This window comes from Acanthisitta chloris, unplaced genomic scaffold (genome assembly GCF_000695815.1).
Source record: "Acanthisitta chloris isolate BGI_N310 unplaced genomic scaffold, ASM69581v1 scaffold22831, whole genome shotgun sequence".
In the NCBI taxonomy this organism is placed as follows: Eukaryota; Metazoa; Chordata; class Aves; order Passeriformes; family Acanthisittidae; genus Acanthisitta; species Acanthisitta chloris.
Window position 1 is genome coordinate 16,916 of NW_008656836.1, and position 17,008 is coordinate 33,923.

General features: G+C 40.5%; 1 protein-coding gene across 1 annotated transcript; it reads left to right on the plus strand.

Annotated features, from left to right (window-relative positions):
- Positions 1-868: 868 nt before the first annotated feature.
- LOC103811519 lies at positions 869-16,445 on the plus strand. The gene is made up of 8 exons (XM_009084498.1): positions 869-953; positions 1,980-2,069; positions 2,802-2,873; positions 7,039-7,125; positions 12,263-12,334; positions 13,064-13,465; positions 14,902-14,967; positions 16,028-16,445. Exons 1-8 carry the CDS (start codon positions 869-871, stop codon positions 16,240-16,242), a joined length of 1,089 nt encoding a protein of 362 aa, XP_009082746.1. The 3' UTR covers positions 16,243-16,445.
- Positions 16,446-17,008: the final 563 nt, after the last annotated feature.

Sequence of the window (17,008 nt, forward strand, 5' to 3'; positions counted from 1 at the left end):
CAGATCCTTAACCAGTTTAAATCTCTCGGTGTGTGTCAAACCAAAAGTATGGCATGAATGCAGAAAATTAAGTCTTGATGATGGTGTCAGTGACTCCAGGCCCAATTTACTGTTGTGCTAATGATGCACATCCAGTCTTCCAACAGCACTGTCCTCTCTCATGTCTGAGGGACAAAACAGCTCATCAATTGTTCTCAAAGGTGTTACAAGTAAAGGTTCAGTGTGTTAGGGCACAGAAGAAAGAAATGTTCCTCTTACATTAATTAAATGTACACGTGCTATCTTAATATCGGTATTCAAGGGAAGGCAAAAATTATATCAGGATTAACAAAAATGCTGACAAATGAATAACCAATAGCTTGATTTTAATGTCACCTCTGCTCCATCTTTCTCTGGAGAGACAAGTCATGAGGAAACAGCATACTTCATTGTCATTCTCTCTGTCCTTTCCTCACCCCAACCACCCAATGCAGGTAACCTGTATCTGTGTCTTTCCCCTACCCCACACGATGCAGGTAATCCAACGTCAGCAGTAGAGGCTGCCAAACCACCGACTTTTATTCCAACAGTAGCAAATGAAGGAGGAAAACACTGGACTGTTAATGAAGTCAGAGCTTTGATACGCATATGGTCAGACAAAAATATCCAGCAACAACTGGAGGGAACAGTGAGAAACAAAAGAATCTTTGAACAGGTTGCTGCTAGACTTCAAAAGTTTGGAATTGACAGGGACTGGAAGCAGTGCAGGACAAAATATAAAAATCTGAAACATGAATACAAGAGTGTAAAAAGTGCCCAAGACTCAGGGAGTACAAGTAAAAGTATGAAATTTTTTAATGAACTGGATGCTATTCTGGGGCACTGCACCATGGTACAAGCAAGTAAATCAGATACTGATGAAAGTGAGAGGCCTCCAGAATGGACAGAAGCAAAATCAGAAAAGGACTCCATAGGTAAGTACTTCAACTACCCATATATCATTTAACATTTTCAGTTTGCCAGCACTAGAAAGACCTTAAAACAACTCAAAACCATCAACCAGCTAGATTAACCAATTTGCTGGGGTGGGGGGAAACACTGAATGAAAATTTAGTATTTTGTCTTGTAGTTTTGTCTTATTGTTCTAAGGTAATATTTCAGATTGAGTGACTGCCCTGTACCTTTTTTTAGCAGAACTGAGAAACAAAACGACAAAAAAAATGAGGACATAGGATAAGAAAAAGTGATACAAAGAGACAATTCCAGTCAAAATACACCAGAGGATACTGTTTCCAGCTTAGATTAAAAAAAAAATGGATCAGAGAGATGGTCAGACTATGTTTCTGGAAAAACTAAGATACTGAACAAAAGAAATCTGTAGTTATTGGTTGAAAAAATTAACATTTAAACTGTCTTTCTCTTATGGTCCCCAATAGTTCAGTTTTATTGGTCTTTGGAGCAAGACTCCCAAACTAGTGAGACAACTATGAAAATAGCAAAAGGAATAGCACTAAGAATGCTGGCACAGCTTGCCTTTGGTTTTGGATGTTTATTGATGAGAAACTTGGTAATGGACAATCAAGGAAGAATTAGAGTAGACTGATGAGCCTACACCACCCAGGAGTTTAAACAGTTTTTGTTGGCATGTACAACCAGAAACATGACTGTCGTTTAAGAACAAAATTAAAACTCTTTATTACACAGTTGAGATTCTACACAGGGGATGATATTATGGTGGCCAAATGTAAGACCAGAAGTTAGTGAAGTAATGGAAGAAGTCAAGAAAAATATAACACAGTCTTGGCTGAAAACTATAGGTACATTTTGGGGGAAGATTCACTCTTCAGTTGCCGTTTCTAGATTTTTGCTAATGCATCTACTCTGCATGCTGGCATAAAGAGCATCCGAGGTTGGATGGATTTTTTGATTTGACACAGCACAGCTGTTCTTATGTAGTACACAAATGTGCTGCCCTAATTGACTTAGCATTATTTACACAGAAATGCCTGCAGACACAGGTGAAGAGGACTCTGTTAGTAATATGTCAGAAGACCTACAGGTTGCAGATATAAAGAAAGTTTCTGATTCAGGTAAACTGAAAAGTCTTCTATTTTATGTAAACACTAAATGTAGTAAACTAAGATTAATTTCTAAAATAAGCCCAAGTTGTAATTATGGTTAGAAATGCAGGGACCTAGAAAACTCAGAAGCAAGAGATAATGTCATAGTGATAACCATCACGTGCTTATGTACACATTTACAGTGCCCTGCTAAATGTGATAAAAACAGTCTAGTAAGTACTCTTTCCAAAGGCTCAGGGCCCAAGATGTAAACAAGAAGAAATGACTGCTTTAAGCAAGTTGAGTGGAATGTACTACTACTTTTGCTTAAACTATGTATTCCCAAGGATTGGAATTATTCAGTCTCCTGTGCATGTAGTGATACAGCATTCTCTTTTTCACAATATAATGGCATCAATATATAATATAACTGTGTAAATGCCCATGTCAGGGGATGAAAACTTCGTTTAAGAGTCTCACTACTGGCACTGAATATAGAGGTCATATGCTCTGCTCTTTACAAGAAACATTATGGTTTACATCTGAAAACAAAACTTGCAGTGGAAGCAGGAGTTTAGCATTTGGCTAAAGACACATGAAAGTCTCCAAGACTGACAGACTTGACTGTCCACAACAGAGCACCTCACGATCTCTTTCAGTAGCATGGTTTGAATTATGCATTAAAGAGTAGCCTTACAGAATTTAAAATGGTCTAACATGAACTTGAAAGATTTTAATATCAGATTAAAAATCTTCTGACAGATGATGTTACTGTAAATGCTACTCCAGAGAATCGGGCAGCTCTGCATATAACGAAAGAAACAGCTGTGACAAGTAAGTAAACACATGGTTGACCATGAGAGGTAATATCAGGTATACCAGACAGTAGCATTTTTGGTTTTTTTTTATTGAAGAGAAATTACTTTCATGAATTTAAATTTACTAACAAAAAACCCATATAGCTGGCCTTTTACCAGATCACCATGGGCACTTGGGCATTCATTGGAGAAAAATAGGTTGTCACAAAAAGTGCATTGCCCCTAGGGACCTCATGTTGAGAGAGACAAAAAATGAAAGACTTAAACAGCACTTTGGGGATCCAGTTAAGACCACTTGTAAATGCATCGAATTCCATTTCTCCCCATCAACAAGTAAAATTATTACATATACATAAACAGCAGTAAGACACTGTAACATATATAGATTCAGCAGTGCTGCTTAACTATCAACTGACAAAGTTTTCAACTGCCTGCAGCTACATAATATTTTAACTTTTTGACCTTCCAAACAAGTTATTTAAGATGAAGTTAACAATACTTCTAGTGAAGTTTTGAGTATGTATTTTTGACACTTTTAACATTCCTTTAGGATAAGTGTAGGTATTAAGGTATCTATAGCCTACCTTGGTTACCATCTCCCTTCTCAAATGTGTGGTTTTTAACTGCATATTTTGTTTGGTTTGGATAATTGTAAATGCAGTCGGATTTTGTGTGGAAAGATTAAAATAGTGAGTGTTTCAGAAGAGTCTGTGGCTCAGCCTATCCACTCTAAAGACTTTTCAAACTTTTGTGGAGAAAAAAGGGCAAACCCATAGCACTCCATCATGAGCAGTTTCAGTTTCCAAAATTCTTACGAATATACAAAAATACAGATTCAAATTATTTTATCGCAGGTGGTAAAAGACACCCAGACTTTAATGTTATTAATGGTAACATAATTAGGTATTGCATGAAGCAGAGAAAAGATGAATACTTCTATGTTACAATATCATGGAGACTCTTTGTTCTCTAATTGTGGCACATGCCTTTCCTGGACAGTTCAAATAATTTTGAAGTGAGAAACTGGTAAGTAAAGAGAATATATGTACCTCTGTACTGATAAATTTACTTGCTGATAAATAGTGAAAAAGGCAATTAGGCAGTGATACATTACATTGGTTCTTTGATATCAGTAATGCCTGACAACAGCACTTAGGATGTGACTTTTTAAGAGCTACTCCATATTCAACAGAACTTTTGTAGAAAACTGTCTCTCAACAGGCATGTAATTATTACATTTATATATATTTATGTGACTTTAAGAAAAAAACAACTGTAAACCCCCCACAGTTTGACATAAATAGAGATTTAGAAATTCTGTTAACCTCATATCAGGGTATCTTGCTATTCAGTATATGCAGTTCATGTACTTTGCAGCCAGAGGTATACATGCACTTGCCTACATATATATGAGCTAGCCTGGACAGGCACCTGCTTTGTGGCATCTACAGCTGCATAAATGCACAGAAAATGCAGGAGCTGACTCAGAGTGCCGGTGCTTCTCAGGATTTTACATGTGAATCTGTGTTATGTCACCACTGCCAATCATTTAAACAGCCCGATCATGTTTGTTTCCATACTACTGTAAGGAAATATTAGGATGGTGTTAGTCAAAAGACAATAGAGTTTCAGGAAAATACCTATTTATTTATGTGTCATGGTATTGTTTTTCTTCTCTACCCACATGTATTTGCTACTCAAAGAGCAGGAAAGGCAGAGGTGAGAATGGGAAGGCAGAGGCGATGAATCCTTACAGTTCTGGCCCGTGTCGCTGGCGGCACTGCCCAGCAGGGGGAGCAGGAGCCACACAGCACTTCCCAGCGTCGGGGACAGACTGTGCACAGGCTGGGGACAGGTCTGGGACCTGTCGGGGACAGACTGAGGACAGGCTGGGGACAGGTCTGGGACCTGTCGGGGACAGGCTCGGGACAGGCTGGGTTCCCCCTCTCTCCTGATAAAACATATGCACATGGAATCGATCTGCAAATAAACCCCTATTTAGTAATTTCCACGGATGTTTTGTATTTCGTGGGATCACTTTAAGGGCACTTAAATCCAGAAATCTGTTCAGAAAAGCCAGTGGCTTCAGTCTGCCCAGGCAGTGCACTCCATCTATTCAAACTCCATATACATTCCACATGTGTTAGACTTTGAAGTATGACCACAGACTGTGTGTAGGTGTTTATTAAAACTGAAGTGCCAGGGAACAACACGAGACGAAAACAGGTTTCTAACGAATGCAAGTACACTGATGTTCTTAAAAATACCTGTAACAAGTATTTTGATTCAAACAAATTACTTTGATGTCACTGTTTTTCTTAGGATTTTTGGTGCCCTGCACACTTTGCTATATGTCCCTCTCAGAGCAAATTTGGAATAAGTCATGACACTGACAAGATAGATTCCTAAGCAAGGACTTTTTAAAAATCTGTTGTTTAAAGCTCCGATCTTAAGTTGGTACATACTCAGGCACTTATGCTGGCTTGAACACTTACTGCTGTGTGCTTGGAATTTTAAAATGTACAGATATAAAGTCTAAAGATGTTTTAATACATATGCCTCAGGCTAGTGTGAAGTAGTGTTGCAGACAAGTGCAAAACCAGGAGTTCTTGATTATTCATTGGCTTAGCCTAGGCATATTTGGGCTGCAGACACAAACACTTAACTGTGCACCCAAGTTTTCTGTTTCCACTTTCCTAGATCTGTATGACAGAGATGGCAGCAACTTTTCAAACTGTTGGAGAGTAAACATAAGCCACACACTGAAAATTTTCCCTAGCTTTGACGTTTCCACTTCCCTTTTATACTATACAAGACACACATGAGAGTAAGGATTAGGAGACAAATTACTAATCTTGCCTCATGAGCCAGAAAACAGGATAATTAGTGATAGTGACAGAGTGCCAAAAGAGAACAGAGCTTGTATCAGTCTGAGTGGGTAAAAGGAAAGACTGTGACAGCATTGCTCTAGTGGCCTTGCGAGCACTGCTTCAATCACAAAGTAGAGATTAAGCATATTTGTTGGCAGCTCTCTATAGCTTCACTGAACAATGTGGATGGAGCCACTGTGTTTTTTCCATGCCAGAAACTGTCGACGGCTTGTTCTGTTTGGCTCAGTCTTGCTCTTCTCGTGCCCTCCCTCCACAAACTCTGAAAGATGCCTAAGAAAAAAAAGCCAAGCTCCCTACTCACATTCTTGGCTCACTACAGGGGAAAAATAAAAAGGCACATGATGCTGGTCACATTGTAAAAAACATCTGATGTAAATAAGGCTCTATTGATTTGGGGGGTAATTTTTAATAAAATGGCCCTAGATTAAACTTTATTGCTCAATGTTTAGGGGCAATATTCTTGAATGGACTGAGAACAGGCTGGGAGCCAGAAACTGCTCTCATTGATCCGTGATGTGGCCTTCACCATCTAATCTCTGTACAGCAGTGTCCTCACCTGGAAGAGAGGATCAGCAAGACCACTTGCATCATCCACCTGCCCATCCCCTCTGTTCCAGGGCAGAGGGGTGGAATTCTCCCTTAAACACCAGCGGGCCAATGGCAGAGGAGCAGAGATCTCCTCCCCATGGAGGGGAGCCCAGGGGCACCTTTGTCACCAGCTGTCTGATGTAAACTCTCAGCAAGCTGCAGTAGTGGGGATGCTCTCGGGACGTACATTTAGTACATTGTCTTCATCAGGCAGATCAGTTGAGCAGGCACAGCACCCTGATGCAATGTCAGCACACTTGCCCTTTGGGGGCTCATTCAGACACTCTTGGCATCAGTCATCCAGGAGCCCCTCAAAAATTTCAGTAGACATTGCACTCCTTATGAAAGTCACTGTCTTGCCTGTTCTGCTGCATAGATATTTGCCAGTTACTAGATATCTTACAACCACAATCGGTAAACCATTCTACAAATTCTGAGCCAGGTTTAAATAACGTAAGAGTTTGCACATTCAGCCCATAAACTTCTGCATCTGTTACGTGGTGTTCTGGATGTAATTTAATATATGAGAAGGTACACTGTGCTCTTAAGCCCACTACTGCAGAGAAATGGCAGCTTCAATGTCTTAAGAGAGGAAATCTTTAACAATAGTTACCATTAATGGCATTCTGAAGTTGCTGATTCTCAAGACATCACTCAGGACCTTAGTTAATAAGAACTCTGTAAATTATTATTTTTTTACAGAAATCCTTGAAGATGAGGGGGACTTTGCCAACTCCACCCCAGCAGCTCTGGAAGCTACACAAATAAAGAAGGAGACAATTGACATAGGTAGGTCAAGACTTTGTCTTGATAGTTGTAACAGCACATTCTACTCATTCTAATTCTAGGTTATGGTAAAATATGGATTTTGTTTAGATTTCACAGTGCAAAAATGTATCAAGTTATTTCTCCTTCCCATAATTATAACAAAATCTTATTATCCCAGACAACATGCTCTTTTTTATGCTAGATAGGCTTAGTCTGGATTTGATTGTGACACAAATACTGTTTTTCTTACACAGCTACTAGAGAGGATAAACTGGAAAGCTAAATAGCTGTCTCAGAAACTCAAAACATTTTATACCTTGTCTGTATTTTCAAACTACTTCATGACTGTGCATTTAGTTTCAGACTATTCTCAAATGCCAAAAATATTCTGAATTATTCTACAAGTAAAACTGAAACCAGAGCCTCAGCAATATGTAGAAGTCATATATTCAGTGACAATCAGAAGAGGATTTATTTTATTTAAAATGTTAAAATTTAACATCAGAACCCAGTCAGGGTATCAATATTCTGGCATAAATGAACATAGAAACCATAGAAGTTAATGAAAAAAAGGACATCAGAGGAAATAACAATGACATTGAAATCTAGTGACCTGACAACCTGGATCAAAATATACTTCACAGTAGTGCTGTTTGTACACAGAATTTAATGGAAAAAATTAAAAAATCAGTAATGATTTTGTGAACAGCAATTCCTTTGCCTTTGACACTGAAAGCTTCTACCATAAGAATACTTCTATTGTATGCATCAGACATTTCCAGGTGAGAGCTTCCTTGTCAGCAACTATGTTATCCGAAGTTTGGGTGTTGAGACACCCTGTGCAACACAGCCTTTACAACTGTTTGCATTGGCTGATCTTGATTGTGAAAGGCAACTGTAGCCAGTGTGACACTGAGGACAACATCAGAGCAATGCCATCACAACATGGACACAAGTGACGCCGAGGATAAAGTAAATCCATGACCCTGAGAACTGAGAGACATGACAAGGTCACACTAATGCAAAGCGAAGAATAAAATGCCATGAAGATCAACTGACTGCCTTGTACACACAAATTCCCTGTTCCTGTCATGTAATATCCAACTGAGGACAGTAATCATGCAAGTCAGCACTACACAAGTGCCATTGCCAAAGCCAGAAAGAGATTAGAGAGCCACTATGGTTGAAAGAATGAGCACAGAAATGAAAGCCATGGGGGGGGTTTGGTAAGAGTGGTTTTTTTAAAAAATAAATCCATTCAAAGCCTAGGAGTAGATCTGCAGCTCCAATTTGGCCCATTTCCAATAACTGCAACTGTTAAGAAATATGTAAGAATTTTTTCAAGAGTTACAGGGTGCCTGTTTATGAAAAAAGCCACCTTTTTTTCTAGTACCCCAAGTAGGTTACACACACATGCTTCTAAGAGTATAATTTCTGATTCTAAGTTTTCCATAGGTATAAAATTTATTCCTTTACATGGTTTATGGAAAAGAAGTATTTGCCAAATCACTTCAGTGAAAGCAAGTTATAGAGCAAATATGAATTCCAAGTACTACTCTGTGCATATATTGGCAAGTACCACTAGATAAAGCACATCCAATTAACTTGCTTATTTATAAACAATCTCTTATATCTGACAGAGCCTAAACTAAGCACTCAGTTTTTCAAAACATAAAAGGAATATTTACTTCTACCCTTTACCAAAAACAGTATTAAAGATAGTTGGTCTGTGACATCCCCTACCAAAACAATGAGAATTAATCTTTCTCTTCCAATACAAAAAGTAATTCCACACAAAAGTGAACTTTCAGTCTCAGAGAAGTCCAAGCATGAGGGAGTGAGCTCAGGACCAGCAAAGGCAGGTTTTGATGTTCATAGATGATTTCTAGAATGCTGATTTTTCATGCAGGCAGTGATGAAGTTGCAAATAGAGCCTGAAGGCAATCAAGAGAGACTTCAGGGCCTTGAAACAACTGGTTGAGGGATTAGGAGCACCAGTAGTGTTCTCTCCTATCGTTCCAGTTGCAGGGAATGAGGAGGGAAGAAACAGGAAGAGCCAGCAGATCCAATACCTGGATCCAAGCCTGGTGCCACCTGGGAAAATGTTGGGTGTTTTGATCATGGTTCCATTTACATGTCGCCAGACCTACTGACACCTGTCTCAAAGGGGAAAAAGGATCTTAGCACAGGAGCTAGCCAGACTCACTGAAAGAGCTTCAAACTAGATTTGAAGGTGGAAAGAGGTAAAACCAGACTTGGTGGAGATAAGCCTGGTGGCAGCATGCCAATGTTTGAGAGATGGTGTGCTGGAGAAGTACTTTGATCTGCCATCTCAATAGAGCTGGGGGATGAAGATCCATGTGGCAGGAAAGACACAGGGGTTATTGGTGTGTTAGAAACCACAGAAGCACCTGAGAATGGCCATGTAGGAATTAGAGCTTCTCCCCAGAAAAAGATGGTGGGATCAATAGCCCAACAGAAGTGCACTGACACCAATGCACACAGCATGGACAACAAACAGGAGGAGCTGGAAGCCATTGTGCAGCAGGAAAACTGTAACATAGTTGCCATCTTGAAGACAAGAGTGGGATGATACGCAACAGGACGGCTGCAACGGATGGCTATAAACACTTCAGAAGGGGAAGGCAAGGAAGGAGAGGTGGTGAGGTATCCTTTATGTTAGAGAGTGTTTTAATTGTTTAGAACTCATGGTAGTGACAATAGGGTCAAGTGTATATGGGTAAAAATTAGGGGAAGGCTAACAAGGCAGGTATCCTGGTGGGAATCGCTTACAGACTGCCTAGCCAGGGTGAAGAGGCAGATGAAATATTATATAAACAGCTGGAAGAAATCTCACAATTGCTGGCCCTTGGTCTTGTGTGGGACTTCAACTTTCCAGATATCTGCTAGAAATACAACACAGCAGAGAAGAAACTCCAGAAGATTCCTGGAGTGTGTGGCACATAACTGCCTGACACAGAGGACTACTGGGTGATGTGGCAGTTCGAGGCCTCATGAGCACAGTGGTCAACAAAATGATAGGTTTCAGTTCTTGGAGAAATAAGGAGAGGTGTCAGCAGAACTGTCACCTTGGACTTTGAGAGGGCTGACTTTGGCCTGTTTAGGAGACTGGTTGAGAGAGACCCTTGGGAGGCAACTGTGAGGGGCAAAGGAGTTCCAAGAAGTCTGGACATTCTCTGAAGATCTGGACATCCATAAATCTTATAGGCACAGTAGGAAGCCATTTCCACGTGCCAAAAGATGAGCCAGCAGGGAAGAAGACCAGCCTGGCTGAACAGAGAGCTTTGGCTGGAACTCAGGATAAAAAGGACTTTATGGCCTTTGGAAGAAGGGGCAGGTAACTCAGGAGGACTACAAAGATGTCATGAGGTTATACATGGAGAAAGTTAGAAGGGCCAAAGCCCAGTTAGAAGTTAATCTTGCTTACTGCTGTAAAAGACAATAAAAAATGTTTCTATAAATACACCAGCAAGACAAGGAGGGCTCTGTCCTTTATTGGATGCAGGGGAAACAGACTCACAAAGGATGATGAAAGACTGAGGTACTTAATATTTTCTTTGCCTCAGTCTTCAATAGCAAAACCAACTGTCCTCAGGGTACCCAGCCCCTGGAAGACAGGGATGGGGAGCACAAGGAAGCCTTCATAATCCAAAGAGAAATGGTCAACAATCTGCTACAGCACTTAGAACACACAAATCTTTAGGGCCGGATGGGATCCATGGAAGGGTACTCAGGGAGCCGTCAGAAGAGCTCACCCAGCTCATAAATCCATCATTTATGAGCAGTCTTGGCTAACCAGGGAGGTCCCTATTGTCTGGAGTTTGGCAAATATGATGGGCTGGAAGGAGGATCTGGGGAACTACAGGTCTGTCAGCATGACTGCAGTGCTAGGGAAGGTCTTGGAGCAGATAATCTGAGTGCCATCACATGGCACATGTGAGACAACCAGGAGATCAGGCCTAGCCAGTGTGGGTTTAGAAAAGGCAAGTCTTGCTTGACAAACCTGATCTCCTTCTATGACAAGGTAACTTGCTCAGTGGGTGAGGGAAAGGTGGTGGATGTTGTCTACCTGGACTTTAGTAAAGCCTTCAACAGTTTCTCCCACCACATTCTCCTGGAGAAACTGGCTACTCTTGGCTTGGATGGATGCACTGTTTGCTGGGTGAAAAATGGTCTGAATGGCCGAGCCCAGAGTGGTGGTGAATGGAGTTACATCCAGCTGGCAGCTGGTCACTAGTGGTGTCCCCCAGGGCTCAATACTGGGGCCAGTCCTGATTAATATCTTTATCTGGACAAAGGGATCAAGCCTCAGTGAGTTTGCAGAGTACTCCAAGTTGACCAGGAGTGTTGATGTGCTAGAGGGCAGGAAGGCTCTGCAGAGGGATCTGGACAGACTGGATCCATGGGCTGAGGCCAAGTTCAACAAGACCAAGTGTTGAGTCCTGCACTTGGGTCACAACTCTACACAGCGCTACAGGCTGGGGGAAAGACTGCCTGGAAAGCTGCCCAGTGGAAAAGGACCTGGGGGTGCTGGTTGACAGCCAGCTGGGCATGAGGTGGCAGTGTGTTCAGGTGGCCAAGAAGGCTAATGGCATCCTGGCCTGTATCAGAAATAGTGTGGCCAGCAGGACCAGGGCAGTGATTGTTCCCCTGTATGCAGCACTGGTGAGGCCACACCTTGAGTACTGTCCTGGGCCCCTCACTATAAGGCAGACATTGAGGTGCTGGAGCATGTTCAGAGAAGGTCAGCGGAGCTGGTGAAGGGTCTTAAGACTGAATATTAAGAAAAATTTCTTCACCAAAAGGCTGGTCAAGCACTAGAACAGGCTGCCCAGGGCAGTGGTGGAGTCAGCATCCCTGTAAGTATTTAGAAGATGTGTGGATGTGGCACTTAGTGACATAGTTCAGTGGTGGACTTGGCAGTGCTGCATTAATGGTTGGAGTCAATCATCTTAGAGGTCTTTTCCAACCTTAACACTTCTAGGATTCTGTGATTCTACAATTCTGTAACTGATTGGTTAGACTAAGGGGTTAGGACATTTTTTTAATGAAAATAGGTGTTTCCTGCAGAGGATGACCACAATCTTAGCAATTTATTTGTCCAAGTCCAAGTCTATTTAAAATTGTGTTTCTACAGATGATGATTCTATAAGCACTACCTCAGAAGACAGATCTTGTACACCAGTAGCAAAACGGATGGTCGGGACAGGTGAGTATTAATTTCCATGCATTTATTCTGAAATAAATCACAGTGTAGTTTCAGTACCAAAGCTGGAACAACCAGATTTCTACTGTACACACACTTCTACTTTTCTGCTTTTGACTCCAGTCTAGCTTTACCACTGAACTTAAAAATTAATTTCATAGCTCTATTCCCTGTCATGAGCAAAACTTGCATAAATACTGTAATTCCACTTTGCCTTCTGTATTTATCTGATGAGCAGCATCTGCCTACTGCTATTTTTGAATCTGAAGAATTTTTCCTTCTATTGAATCCCCAGTAGCATTTTCATTTGCATGATATTTTGCCTTACCATTTAATTTGAAACCACATTGAAAAGCCATTTTCTTACCAACGCTGAAATCTTGTGCTTTAAAACTTAAGGGCTATTGCTTTACTACATGTAACACTTGGCTACATCTGTCTTTAATTTGACAACAAGGGCAACAAACTTACACTGACAAAATGTTGCATTGTAGAGGCCTTGGAAAAACAAGAGATTGCACTTGCTACATATGTTGCTTACTTAAGAGAAAACTAATCATCTATGGCTAGGAACATTGTAAAGTTAAAAGATTGACCTTAGAGGTCTTTTCCAACTCGGTTGATTCTATGATTCTATGATTAATCATTAGTTACAATGACACTTTAATATATGTATATTTAGCATATATTTATAGTATTTATAGTTAGTCGTTGTTTCATTTATATTTTCAGACAGTCACATTCCCTTGGAAGAAGCACAAAATCACTTTAAAGTTATTACAGTTAATGATACTGGAGCAGGAAAACACTGGAGTGATAATGAAGTTAGAGCCCTGATAAACATATGGTCGGATGAAAAGATCCAACAAATGCTTGAAGGGGCCACAAGAAATAAAGAAATATTTGAGGAAATTGCCAGAAGGTTAATGAAACGTGGCATAGACAGAGACTGGAAACAATGTCGCACAAAGTACAAGAACCTAAAATATGAATACCGTGCACTGCAGAAGGAGAATGAGCACCTTGGAAATCCGAGGAGAAAAATGAGATTTTATGATGAAGTTGACTGTATCTTAAGAAGACAACCTCTGGGTCCCTCAGCTTGGGGATGTGAAAGCTCAAGTCTCCTATCAGGTAATAAAAACTTTGGTGATGAGATAAAAGTGCTTAAAGTGAAACATTTTAAGGTTGCCTTTTGAGCCATGCTGTAGGGGTGAAATGTGTGACTAGAAATGGGGAGAGAACATAACTGAGGAAGCTGTATCCACATGGTCATGTAAGGAATACTCAGTGAACAGAAATGGTCTATAGAGGAGTGTAGAAGTGAGAATATTAACCAAAAAGTGAAAGCACCCAAAGTGTTCAATATTATTGGAGAATCTTTGCTTTTGGAAGCCTAAGCGAGATACAATGAAATGGTGCTAGAAAATATGGCAGGTTTTAGAGGTCACATATCAGGCATGTAAAGTCTAACAGATAAAGAGCCACAAGCTCATTCCATTTAGAACTGCAGAAATTTGTAGCAATCTAGCCAAGCGCAAGGACTACAAAAACCCAAGCTATATTAATTCAATTCACACCACAGTCAAGAGAGAGAAAAATCCAGGGCAGTGATGTTTATTTGAGCGCTTTTAATTACCGTATTAATTTTGCTAAAGCAGATTCAGTTTTCAAAACAGAGTTTGCTTCTGCTTTAGTATCAACAGACCTCTGACCTAGGAACCACACATGTCTGCAAGGGTTCTCATGACTGGCCAACAACTGCTCCAGCTCTGAGGGGCACCAGCCCCTGCTCCAGGCAAAGCAGATAGTCTTGTAGAAGCAAGTGAACCTCTGTGGTTTAGAGCTCAGTGTATATATATAACCAGAAATAATTCTGAATTTTCTCAATATGTTATATAATAATTTGGAATGTCACAAATGTTAGTTGAGGACTCGAACCATTTCTGCAGCAGAGGCGAGAGGAACAGCTTCAGCAGAACCTGCTGGAACCATCCCTAAGCCAGCTGTCCTCAGCCATGAATCAGAGCCCTAATGTGGTGTCCAAAGGCACCACACAGTAGTGCATGAGTTGAGGCTGAAATACATTCACACAGCTATGGGATGACACCACTGCTTCTCCCCTGCCTCATCCTTGTGCTCAATCACATTCTCAAGACAGATATTTTCTTCCAAATACAGAAAGTGAAGATATTACTGCTCATTTCTGCTCTCTATGAATGGAATTTGTCAACAAGAACATTTGAACCAACCTGGCTGGTTTACATTTTAGCATGCTGGAAAAGGACTGTGTAATCTGGGCTGTGAATGCTGATGCAGCAGACAGTAAAACAATAACCTTTCAAGAAAGAAGCTTTAGTTATTATCTGTTTGAGGCATCTGCCAAATAAATGTCTTTCCACCCTGACTTTATGTGCCAACCCAGCACCTAACTTTTCTAGTTGAATCTCATTGCTCCAGGTCACTTGTCCCAGTGCATTTGCTTTTGTAGTATAAAGCTTTTTGGTGTGTGACTGACTGCCTTGAGAATCTCTGCAAAATACTTAGTCACCTTGTTTTTCTCTTCTAAGTTTCAGTGGGAGATGTTACAGCACACACAGGATCCCTGAGTATCAAGAGAAAAACATGGAATGATGGTAAGAGCCCCTGACTTTTAAAAGCATCTATATACTGCTGTTGAATTGGATGACAGATTCTTGTTTCCAGTACTCAATTAAAAAGAAATAATCCTAGAACTTAACACCAAGCTCCAAACCAATATTCTTCTCTCACCCACAACAATCTGCAGAAGAGTTCTGAAAAAAATGTGGACCTAAGGAAAACACTTTATTTCAATCCTCATCCTTGGTATAAATGAGGCAAACATCAGGAAATATTTCTTTTATTTATAAGAATCATATGCAAGGAAAACCTAAAAATATTTTTACAACGAAGTATCTTAATTACCTGTGTTGCTAGGGGAAAACAGGGACAATATCACAGTCATGGATATGATTTCCTCATATTACACTAGATGTCTGTAAATGAGAGAAATTCTGTGTGTAGACATATCATGTCTAACATGTCTGATGTCTTGAACACAAGAAGACAGGTCAGGACAGCCATTCCAAAGAGAAGGTAGAATCATGGAGAGAGAAAAATCATGGGAAGTATAGAAATACGCAGCATGCAATCTGATATAGGAAAGGTCAGGAGCTTATTTTTCTTCCTGCAGAATTGTCAGGCCCTAAATGATCAGAAAGTCAAACAATGAGGGATGACAAACATAGTTTTTAGGAGGCTCACTCCTATTTTTAACACTAAATGATGTCTTGTCTACAGACAGATGAACACAAATGATACAAACACCATGACATTTCTGAAATCAACCTGCTCAGTTCACCATCACAAACTGCACTAACAGGACTAACTCTGTGTGATTAAATACACTTTCATTGATTGCCTATTATGTAAGTATGTCTTGCAGAAAGCTGTTAGGCAAAACTGAAAGTTTCAGATGTAAGTGATTTATTTGTACAAGGTCTGCCACATTCCTACTCTCCATTATACACTGACACCTTACACAACACCAGGCAATGCCTGCCAAGAGAGCAGAACAGAAGGACAGCTTTAGGAAAATCCAGCATATGCTAAATGTCAGTGTCAGCAGTTCATTGACTTCTGCACTCTAACTACATATTTTGCTTTTGTCCACAGAGGTGTCCCCTGTTCCACTTAAGAAAAGTGCTTCTGAAAACACCATACTCCACTTCCAAAAGCTATTCACAGAGAGAGTGCACACAGTAACAGAAGGCAAAAAGTTACTGTTAGAAAGGCTTTGTAAGCAGGAAGAAATGCAAGACCTCAACAGAACACAGCTGTATGCTGATCCATCAGCCATACAACAGGTTGGTTTAATGAACTTTCTATGAAATTAGCATGCAAATAGATTCTCTCAGGTACTAAGAAATTAAATACATATTTATGAGTGTAGGTTACCCACATGAGTACGTGCCTGCTTCCGTTTCATATAGTCACTGTCAGTCATTTAAACTAAACCAAGGTATGAGTTCCCATCATAATCCTTAACTATGAGCTGACATGACCAGTCATGTCAGTCAGTCTAAGAAAAGATGTAACCTCTGCCCACATGCTTTGGCTCACCTACATGCCACAATTAACAGGCTTAGTTGAAAGAAATCAATACTTTGACTGATCAAAGAAAACATGTACAGTTAAAATTTCATCCCATCATTTCCGATTACTCTATGGTCTTCCTAACGAGTTAGTCCTCTGCAATTAAACAAACAGTTGAAGCCATAAGAGAACTTCTTTTTGGTTAGGCAGGGCTGGTGGGGAAAACACAACACTTAAGTCCTTTACCAGCATTTACCCTCCTCCTAGGCTCTCCCACTGCCTGTGCTGGGGTTGGTGACCATCCCCATCTGCCTGCTGAAAGTGCAGTGCCACGTAGCAATGAACTTGGAGAATCCAGTGAGCCAGAATGCAAGTATATAGAGCTGATGCCCATGTAGAAGGGGCAGGCATGGGTTCTGGTCCCTGTTCTGTGCTGGGCGAGGGGACTGCCTTGTCCAGTAACCCACTGAAGTACAGAAAACACAAAAATGGTGCAAGGAACAAGGACTTGGTAAGAGACAAATGCCATGCCATAACTAACTGTTAGTCTGCAAAATCCCA